This window comes from Alligator sinensis, unplaced genomic scaffold (genome assembly GCF_000455745.1).
Source record: "Alligator sinensis unplaced genomic scaffold, ASM45574v1 scaffold145_2, whole genome shotgun sequence".
Taxonomy (NCBI): domain Eukaryota; kingdom Metazoa; phylum Chordata; order Crocodylia; family Alligatoridae; genus Alligator; species Alligator sinensis.
Genome location: NW_005841954.1, coordinates 1,792,603 through 1,803,540, shown reverse-complemented (window position 1 = coordinate 1,803,540; position 10,938 = coordinate 1,792,603). Strand labels below are relative to the sequence as shown.

Sequence of the window (10,938 nt, the reverse complement as noted above, 5' to 3'; positions counted from 1 at the left end):
CTCACACCCGGGGGGGACCGGAAGCGGGGCCACGTCCCGGCGCGGCTACATGCAGAGAAAGAGCAGGCGTCTCGGAGCACAGGGGCGCTGGCAATGGCAGCGAGCCCAGAGGGGGGCGAGGAGCAGCGCCCCGCAAACCTGCGACCTGCCGCGACTCCCTGCCACCTAGAGCCAGAGGCGATCAGCTTCCAGCCAGGCTGCGGGAGATGCTCGGCTCCCATCCCCTCTTCTCGCCTGGGCTGAACGGGGAGCTCAGGGGCAAGCACGTCCACTGGTCTCCGCAGCCGGCCGCGCAGGGAGCCGGCCAGGAGGGCTGGCTTGAGGCTCCAGCCAATGCCGTCAAGCTCCAAGGCGGAGGAAGCAGTCTCGGGACACTGTCTAAAAGCTTCCCGTTCTTCCCTGGGTTTAATCGGGGCTGGCTCTACAGGCAGGACGAAGGGAGAAGAAGGCAGCCTCTTCTCCAGAGCACGGATCCCCCTGATCAAGCCAGGTCCAGCGGTGCAGGAGAGCCCAAAGGAAATACCTTTTTTTTGGGTCCTGGTTCCCTGCGGTCTGACAGGTACTTGCCCAGTTTGAAGACGCCCGGCACAGGACCGAGGCGCAGTCCGGCCGGGATGCAGCTTTCTGCATTGACGCTGATGGCCGGAGCCCGGCTGGTTTGCATTGCTGCCTCTGGGTATAAGCGATCACGAACCCAAACTACTTAACAGGGCTGGAGTGACAGAGACAGGCAGAGAGAGGGATGAACACAGGCGTATCTCCGCCCGCAGAGTGACGCGGCGGTGTGTGCACGCCGGCTTTTCAATGGGAACAGGAGGGGTACCCCTTGGCACGCTGGTGCTCCAGGGCGCAGAGTTTGGTGAGAGAGTCTCGCTCTCCCAGCAGCTGCACAGCTCCCTCCGAGAGGGTCACATGGAGCCGTTCCCTAGCCCTCCTGCATAATCAAGCACTTTGAATGGCTAGCGAACAATGGTCCAGGCGACCTTCCCATTCCTAAAAATCCAATTTGTCAAGGGCAAAGAAAAGGCGCTGGTGAATCAAAGGTCTGGAGGGACCATTAATCCTCAGCATGGGGTATTGTCCCCGAGACAGTTACGATATTTTAAGTGACAAATCCACTGTATAATTTCTCCATAAATTTTGCTTCCTTTTATTGTTCCTCGACAAACCAGTTTTGGAAAATAAGTGACTATTTTAAGTCTACTTGGCTGATTCTTTTGAGGTTTAATATACTTCAAAGATTTTTAATTCTCTTCCCTTGGCTTTATTGTAAAGGAGATTAAACAAAGAGATGGGGAATGTTTTGAGGACTTGTTAACTTCTATTGATTCCTGGCGTGTGCCATACAGAAATTGGGCAGGTACTTGATGGGAAAACACCAGAAAATACCTACACTTAAAAAAAAGGCCGTATTACCATGTGAGTCGATTGGTTTCAGGCCAGTCATCTATTTAGCTCAGCTTTGATCCTTAACTTTTACTTTCTTCATGGATGAATGACACGAAATATGAACCATTGTTGCTCCTTGAAGGCACCAAGCCTTGCATCTGCCAATGCGATGGGAATGGTTTTATTCGTGTTAGTAGGGAAATTCAGGAGGTGGCTCCACACGTTAACAGACACGGCAATATCCTAGAGGTTAAGGCAGATCTTACGAGACCCCTGGTGCCTAGTCCCTCTCCACCTCCCTGCCCCATGTGCAAAATTGCCCTTTGCGGGTGCTACTTTTAAAAATGGGGATGTAAAAAAAAATGCAAATAACCCCGTGCGTCTCATGGAAACTGTTCTGCTTTTCCAAAACGACCTGTATTTTCTCTGAAGAGTGATAATAGCGATTTAATGAGCCAAACACGAAGCACTGGGGTACAGCCCAGTTCTCAAGAAGGGCGTGCGGCTCATAAGAGCAGCTCGAGTTGTGACAGGGAAGGGAGGACAAGTCTTTGGAAGTGGAATTTCCATGGGTTTTTGGAGGTCTGGCACAGAAATCGGGATGCACACGTGTTAGCTAAAAGGAGCTCCAAATCGTGTTTTTACCCCTCTCCCTTTTACGTAGGGTTTTTTCTGCCTCCTGACTGGGATGCTGATCTTGAATAGGAGGCGGCTGAACATTTCTTGCTTTCGTGCCATCACCTACCTCCTTAATACACTTGGGTTTTTTTTTCCACCCGCCGCTGCTTTCCTTATTTTATTTTATTTTCGAGACCTGATCAAGAATGAAATCCGAAGTACTAGAAAAGCAAACTCTTAGCAGCAACACTTGTTCGTCCTTCGCTGCATCTCACGATAAGCGATAGATCATGGACTGGCTGCTACGCAGGGGATCGCCTCCGCATTTTCTCCGGAAGAGAATTGAAATGTTCAAGCTCGTATTTCGGAGCAGGCGTGAAACACTCGCCCTTCCAGGCAGTGGCACATCCCGGCAGGGAACGGAGAGCGGGTAAAAGTGCCAGAGAAACGAGAGTCAAAGTAAAATCAGGTCGCTCAATCTGCTCTGGCTAAATAAGTCTGTGCGGGGACAAGAGACAACAGCACGGGGCTGGGTGCTGGCTGGGACCTCACGTCTGTCCGGGCAGCGATCAAAGCCGCCCGCAGCCGTCTATGGGGGCTGTTTCAACCTGCCATGGGACGTGCGGGTGCAGTTGTGTATCCAGGGACATTCCCGCACTTGCCGCAGTCCCCTTCTAACAAAGCTGCACGGGGGGGCGGCAGCACGCCTGGACCCGGAGCCAAGCGCCTTTGGCCCGGGATAGTTTCTATCTGGAGATCCTGGCTAAAGGGGTGGATCCTGGATGCCGCGGGAGAGCAGAATCAGGCCCTGTGGGATCAGCTAATTTAGAAAACTGGCCTAAGACAGAACTGAGTAGAAGAGGGGTAAGGAGACCGACCCCCACCGCCCCTGGCCCCGAGGTGTGGGCCAGGGGCTGAATGGATGCTGAGCACGGAGAAGGGGACTTTTACTCGCACACCCGACGGGCAAGGAAGCAACATGAGCCCCTGGCCTGGAGTCAGGGAGGATCCTGGTCCTCCCGACTTCGGGCTGGCAGTGCTGGGGGCATCTTCAAGGCGGGGACGGGGAAGAAGATTTGTTTTCTCCTTCTTAGCCACAGTAGCCTGGACTGCAGCAGGGACGGGAGGGGGGGGGGGAACTGAAGATGACCCCTTTGATCACCAACATGAATAGGAGGAAAGGATAAACAAGAAGTCGAGGGCAATAAATTTAAGCCATGAACATGTCCCTGTAACCTCTGGCCTGGCGACTTTAGGATGACACCCAGTTTAAATTGCCAGCGCTGCAGAGGTAGGGAGAGGGCTTTTAAGGCACCAAGGTATCCTACTGCTCCATTTGGGAAGCCGCTCAGTCCCCTCCTTAATGAGTCAAAAAGCGTGAACGACACGCGAACAATTTTATCAATAGGACCATGTAAAGGCCGACTGTGAGGAAAGTTATTTATTAATATAGCCAATTGTGGCTGGTTCCCATCCACTAAGAAAAGAAAAGCCCTGCTCTGGAAGCATTCACACCAGTTCTCCAATTTTTATTCTGTCCTGTGGCTCAAAGTTGAAGTTCCCCAAGTGAAATAAATTGTCCACAAAAGAGGAAAGGAACCACATTTTCTTTTATTTTTCCTTCCCTAAAAAGGAAGGGTGAAACCGATCTAATGTGCCCACTGGAGCAAAATGCAGCATGAAAGGCCGGGTGTTAAAAGTAAAAGCAGCCTTTGGAGCAAATGGGATGGAAAATTAAATGAAATTAAATAGCTTGAACGACTGTATTGTCCCTTATTAAAAAGACACATTAATTACATGGTTTCAGCTTTATTCAAAGACAATGTTTAGGCTCAATCAAAACATTCCACTATCGCTTTTATATACTTAAACCGGGCTGCGAGAAGCACCATTAAAGTGAAATAACTTTTGCCCAGAGATTTGATGAAAGATATTTTCCTCGGCAGCTCTTATTTAATGCCCACCGCTGAACTGCCAATGCCCCTGAGTAACACTTTGGCACAGTGCTCTTTTTGATTTAACAGGTTGCCCCATAATGAGGCATGAATGTTAAGGAACAACAGTCGTCCAAAGAGGCACAGTTGCAGAGAGCAATGTCCCACCAGGGAGCTCCATTCAAACCATCAAACCGCTCCAGCACAGAGAAGGTTCAACATTACATTCAAACCAGCATGAATGCCTGTATACAGGGCCAGCTTCATTATGTCGGAGAGAAACACAGAGGATGCTTTAACAAAATGCTGCAAGTTCATTCAGTAGTCGATATTCTCGCAGGAAAATGAAGCAGCCAGTTCCCGATCTGACCTCTTTTTCCCCCGTACCTTGCAGCCGGGTTTCCCATTGCAGATGATGGCATGTAATGTTACATTTCAAGACTGTACTGGGGGGGGGGGAGGCATTTAGCCGCCGACTTATTACGTCACATTCCACCCGCTGACTGTAGAGCTCGGCGATCTGCGTCACACTCGAGCACTTTTTCACATCACAGGGCAAAACACAATTTTAACAGGGACCAGAAATGCCTTCTTAAATCACACTTTTTTTTAATTTGCTCTAGAAAATCAATACACAGTTTTGTTTCATAATTTGTCCGGATCTACCGCATTTCTTTCTGGGTTTCATGACGCCAGCACTTGCTACGCAATATTAATAATAAACGCTGGCAATCCAGCGAGGACCATTGGCGGAGCGCGACAACCGGGGCTGAAAGCTCCTAACCAGCTGTGCGGTGCAGACGAGATGCGGGTGGGATATTAAAGCAGCTTTTGAATAGTAATTACGGTTCTATGGGAACCCCAGCAGATGACATGATCTCAATTTGGGATTCTTATTCTTTAATTGCAGGCTTCCTCCCAGATCGGATTCAAATACATTTTAGTGCTACGTAAAAATTCCAGTGTTATGGTATCAGAGGGTTGGGTTTTTATTTTAATTTTTGTTTGCCTTTTTGTGCTTTAACCCGGCTTCAACTGGAAGCGAAATTTGCCACATAAAGTATTCAAAGTCTGTCTAAAGTTGCCTTTTAACCGGATTCCTTCCTCCCCCCTCTCCGCCTCCCCTCCAGCCTCCAGCGCATCTCTCGGTTCTTTCGGTTGACATGATGCAAATAAAAGTCAGTAAACTTGTTGCTGAATTGCAATGTTTCGGTGTACCTTATAAATTCATACCTTTTCTCCCGCGATCGCCTTAGAATGAGCCCCTGCCTCAATTCGATTTTCCTTGCTGTTGGGCACATTTAGGAGAGAGTCTATTTGTGAAGTTCATTTCTAGGCAAATGTATTCAAGAGCTGATTGGGATGAATAGGACCGGGTGTCAGCCGCCCCTAATTGGGATTAAAGCACTTAGGACCATATGCAGCGAGTGACAGAAATTCTCAGGTCTCATTGTAGTCAGACTTCCACCCGCTTGGTCCCTCTCCCTCGAAAGGAGATTTATAAAGATTTCAGGGAGAAACTGAGGAAATAAAAGAGACACAGAATATGACCGGGCTAATGCCTCTCTGTGGGACTGCCGGCGCAGCCAATGTTCGTGACAGCTCCTGAGAAAAGATGATTAGAAAGAAAGCTGCGGAGACATCCCTGGACCCTGCTGGGGTGGCGACCAGGACCTTTGCACCGGCTCGCAGACAGACAGAGGCAGCACTTCTGGCTGGGGGTAGGGGGAGAAACACTTTGATCTCTTTTTTCCCAACCTGCACAAACGCTGCAGCGTGCATCCTAGGGATGATACAGGCATCCCCAGCTCCGGTGCCCGCAAGCCAAAGCCTAGCAGAAAATCAGCTTTAAAAAAAACAAAACAAACAAACAAAAAGACCCCAAGAAGACCTGGAGGATCTTCCCGGAAAAGTAAATAGAAATGAACTGAAGGCAGCGGGGAGGGCGGCTTTGTAAGTCGCATACAAGGGGAGTGCGTCCGCGGGTGGAGGCCTGGCTTTGAATCAAGTGGATTTTTCGCTTGAGTGACAAGTAGCTCTGCCTTGGCAAGCGGGGGACAAGGATAGGGGCTTGGGTTGGGGGGCGGGGGGGACGATTCAAAGGCCATGCAAACCCATGGGAGGCCTGCCAGTGGCTCCTGCATCAAGGGTCCTTGATGGTTATGTGAGCAGGTCACTATTGCCGAGTCCGGGCGGAGGGACATGAGTCCGGATCGGCTCCTCAGGATGGCCTGGGACTGAGGCTGGAGGCAGAGGGCAGAGGCTCCAGCCGCAGAGGGAGGGGAAAGGCCCTGCTACATGCACCACACGGCCTCATCATTTCGTGGCCAAACACCAGCCGGCGGGTCCTTGGGCTGCTGCCCCGGGTTAGTGCACAGTGGGAGGGGAAGGCGCCCGGGGGACCCGCTTCTCTCACTCCCCCGCTGTCCCTGGGACAGAGGCGGTGGCAGGAGTGACAAGGAGGTTGTCACTCCCCCGCTATCCCCGTTGCCTAGAGGTTTCCTGCAAGAGCAAAATCAGTAAGTCTGGAAAACCTCGGGCCTCTGCGAGGGGTAAACCGGATCAATGAATAAGGCAGGGCAGGCCATTGGAAATAGCTGCACAGACGCTGTCGCCAGGACACCTTCTGCAGCCCGGGGAGGACAGACCAAGGGCACCAAAGAAATGGCTACAGCTAGGCAGAAAGGCCCCCTTCCTCCGCCCCTCCGAGTGGAGAAGACAGCAGAGCTCCTGTCTGGCTCCTGTCTTTCAGGCCCTGGAACAGCACAATTTCCAGCTTGCTGCTGCTCCCAACCCTCCATGAATCCTCTTGGTCAATCCCTGTGACTTTGATCTACGGCCACCAGCAGGCCTACACATGCGCTTTAATGCCGATTAGCCTATTTTAATGTGCATTACAGCATCACTAAAAAGTGCTATTTATGTGCATTAAAATATGCTAATGCACAGTAAATGTCACTTTAAAAACATGCTCTTTAGTTAATGAGCATTAAGAAAGGCTAATCCGTATTTTCCTAGTACCTCACAATGGAGGGCATTTGTACACGTGCATGGGCCACAGCACCAGGTGCTTTTACAAGGGCCTGGCACTGCAGTGCATGCATTTGTATAAACTGCGAAATGTTTGTCAATGCTGAGAAAATGGTATGGTGCACTGTTGAACTAAAACACCTCAAAGGTGTTTCAGTTCAAAAGTGCAGGGCAGCCATTTTCTGTGTGCTGATGCGCATTTCGCTGCTTATACAAATGCATGGGATGCAGAGACGGGCACCTTGGCTTGTGTGCTCTGCAGACTTGATTTCCAGTTAGTCGGAACAGGCAAAGGTATGTGTATAAAGGAGGTACTAGATATAATGTGCATTAACTAAAACGTGTTAATAAAGGTGTAGATGCACCCACTCAAGGGAGCTTTGCCATAGAGTTCAGGGTTAGCGGGTGTAGCTCCATGGGGTTAAGATGACCCACCCCAGCAGAGAGGCTGTGAGTTTTAGACGGGGGGTGGGAGGGGAATACCTGCCTTGGGAAAGAAACATATATATATATATATATATTTCAATCTTGTACTTGCTCCGTACATTGCAAAGCAGCCAGCACAGGCGCTGTGTGGATACAGCGGCCCCGGACTTGCGATCTAAGAAAATAGCTTCCCAGATCCCGCCGTGTCTACGGCATATACAGCTAGATCGCCTATGCTCTGGGCACCTGCGATCTGAATGGCAACTTGTCCCCAGCACTCGTACCGCACGGAGGGAATAAGGGAGCGGGAACAATATTACAGATGGCTGGGATTGATCCATATGCCCCAGCTCGTGAACTGGAGAGAGATAAATTAGCCCAGGTCCTGCAGTCGCAGCCCAGAATGGGGTACCAGGCAATGGCTGGAGGTGGGTGGGAAATAGGCTGTAGCCTCAGAAGCAGCCTAAATACCAAGGGATACCAGTGGGCTACTTTTATTTTTTTTCTCTGTGCTTGTGTTTCCCCCCTGAACTCCGCTCTATCCGAAGGGGCCGCAGAGCCCACCCCTGGCTTGTCGTGACCTGCCTGTTCACTGTGTCCTGAGCCGCTCAGAAACTCGCTTGTCCTGAGGAAGCTGACCCTTTCCCCCGTGATCTGAGGTCAGAGCCTAAGAGACCTTAACAGCAGTTGTTGTTGAGGTCCTGAAATGTGGCTACGTGGGCGTGGGTGATGACAGTGGAGTCATATAGTCACTGCAATGACTATGCAGTTCAAGATCCACCACCAGCACCGCTAATACCGTGTACTAGATAACATGGACAGATATTGCAACTGAGAAGAGAACTGGGATCCATCCAGCCCTCTATATGTTTCTCTAGCTGCCCAATGCCTGTAAAAGTGAAAGGGATCCACCGCTGATAGCTCTGCTTGTGGGTGGGTGCTGTGCGACATGACAGCCAGATCCAAGCCGGTGGCCGCCCAGCCTGGATTCATCTGACTCGCGTGGGAATCACCCTGTAGTCAGAAAGTCACTCCTTGGGATCTTGGTTGTATCTTTAGGCCGAAGGTGTTTCCCTGGTGGTGAAAAAGAAGCATGTTATTGCTGCAGGGGTATAGGTTGTGGTAGCTGTGTTGGTCTAACTACATACCCAAAGAACCGTGCCATTTTATTGCTGCTACATTTTGAACACGGAGATCGATCATCATAGAAAGATAATACCCCTCCCCCTGCGAGTCCAGTCAGAGGGGAGAGGCGCCCCTCTGCAAAACTGCGTTGTAGTCTCCCTTCCCCCCTAGCGCTCTGTTCGACACTTGGTGACCCACTGGTTCTTTCCCAGTCTCTCCAGTTGCCCGTCATTGCAATACAATGTTGTTTTTTTCCATGTCCCCGTTTGTTCTGCTGCCTATTGCGCTGAATGTTTTCCGATCGAAGCATATACATTTCACCCAGATTAGTGCGCACCTCTCAGCGACTGCCTGGTACTCTGGTACTCACGGACCTCTTAGCATGGCCCTTTGTGTGATTATGGTTCGCGAGTGCTGAAGAATCCCGTTTCCTATCCTTGCCCACATTCAGTAGGAAACAGCACCAGGAATTCTGCAACCAAGTGATCGGCTGCAAGGTCAGATTCCGCCCCCGCCTCCCTCCGCTACCGCCCCTGGATTTCTGCAGTCAGATGGTACTTTTGTCCATTTAGTTGGAAAAGAATGTGAAATCATGATCTACACCAGGCATGCGCGCGCGCGCACATACGCACACACACGTGAGTGTGTGCGCATGTGTGCATCATATTATAGTAGGTATTGCCCTTGGTGGACAATTCTGAGCCTTGACTTTAAACATATATATGTTCACAAATAGATAGATAGATAGATAGATAGATACACACACATATCTATCTTTATATCTATATAGATATAATATATATCTTTAAAGTCAAGGGTCAGAATTGTCCACCCAGGGCATTGTCTACTATAACACTAGTAGGAAAGCACGTGGACCCCTTTCTTCACAAGTTCCAAGCTTGACCATTTTTCCTCACACTTTTCTTTCAGCAGGGTAGGAAGGGTCTTTGAGATGAGACTTAAAATCTAAACCTTTGCCATTTCCGGAGGACATCCCTGGATATTGTTCAGGGATTGTGAAGTTTGTCCTAATTCATGTCCAATGCTGTTCAGGGAATGTGGAGATTGTCCCAATTCATGTCCAAAGCTCCTGTTTGAAATCTGCAACTAGCCAAGTCCTAAGAGAAAGAGATCCTTAGAGATGCATACAATAAATAATGAACAGGCCATGGAGTTACATCCTGATGTGCACCATAATATCAGATATTGCCGAGATTGTGGGAAGAAAGTTTTCATATTGAAAAAAAAAAAGAAAGAAACAGAAGCACCAAAACCCGCATGCATTTTCCTATTATGCTTCTTTCTGTCAGGGATGTGAACCCAGTCTGAAGAGTGTATATTGCATTTGACCTTTGATGAACCACTACGAACCAGTATGCTGATTATAAAAGCTACCTGCCAGCTCAGTTAACTCGGTATCTTCAATCTACATTAGACTAAAACGCAGAATTGAGGGTTTTGCATTGGATAGACGCGTCCTTTTATTCCTTCCTGTTAAGCATAGTTATAACATTCAGTGGGGGTGGCTGAACTCAGGATCTGTTTGCACTTCATACTTACACCATATGTAAATGAAGACATTAGGAAAAATGCACCAGAACAGATGAACATGCGACCTTACCTATGAAGAGCCCTTGACTTTGGCCACAGTAAACGTTAGTCCCAGGACATCGCCTGGGATACATATAGCTGAAAGGATTTTGTTTAGTTGATTGACCAATTGATTGACCATTAGCTGTCTGTATGCCATTCCTTTCATAGGCCTTCAACCTGTCTTCTGCCTGAAGTCTCCAGATCAGCTCTTGAGTCCCCTCTGCTCCTTAGTCCTAGGTCCTCGTCCTCTTTCCCACCTTGCCTCATCCGCGTGCTTTCCCCCCTTGCTCCCTTGAACACATCTCTGTCCACTCCATCCTCCTTCTTTCCTTCCTTTTAGTTCCCAGAGAATCTTCCTCGGCTACATTTCAAGGCCTCTCCTCCACTCTCAGCCTTGACTGACCCTGCTACCTTTAATAGCATTTTCACCACACTTTCCTGGCTCTTTTCTGACCTCTCGGACCTCTCTCTTTCCCTCTCTTGCTGTCCCAAAGGGGCCGTACCTTGCTTTCTCTTTTCTTCTCTGTCCACTATCCTCAGGCGCCATCCTTAGACTGGGCTATGATCCAACAGGAGGATGACCCTAAAAGAGGAGCAGTGACGAAGGCACAAAACAAGGAACCCAACATGCAAAGGGACCTGTGGAGATTATAGCAGAGGAAACTGGGGACAAGTAGGGGAAGGTTGCTACTAATAAATACACCTCGGGGAAGGGAATGAACAGCGTAGATCATACAGCTGAGCTGTAGGAATAAACAGGACCCCCACACCAGGTCTTCCAAAGCCACCTGGTCCCTGGGATGTTCCGAGTCGCGCTTCATGC

At 49.6% G+C, this 10,938-nt stretch overlaps 1 protein-coding gene across 1 annotated transcript in view; it reads right to left on the bottom strand.

The window, feature by feature from the left end:
• The window catches only part of PRDM13 (PR/SET domain 13), a 12,566-nt gene extending 6,843 nt beyond the window's left edge, over nt 1-5,723 (bottom strand). Inside the window, exons 1-2 of the mRNA XM_006020467.2 lie at nt 5,710-5,723; nt 524-653 (exon numbers count right to left, since the gene is read on the bottom strand). Coding sequence (XP_006020529.1) covers nt 524-653; nt 5,710-5,723 — 144 coding nt within the window. The remainder of the gene's footprint in view (nt 1-523; nt 654-5,709) is intronic.
• Between the last annotated feature and the right edge of the window lie 5,215 nt (nt 5,724-10,938).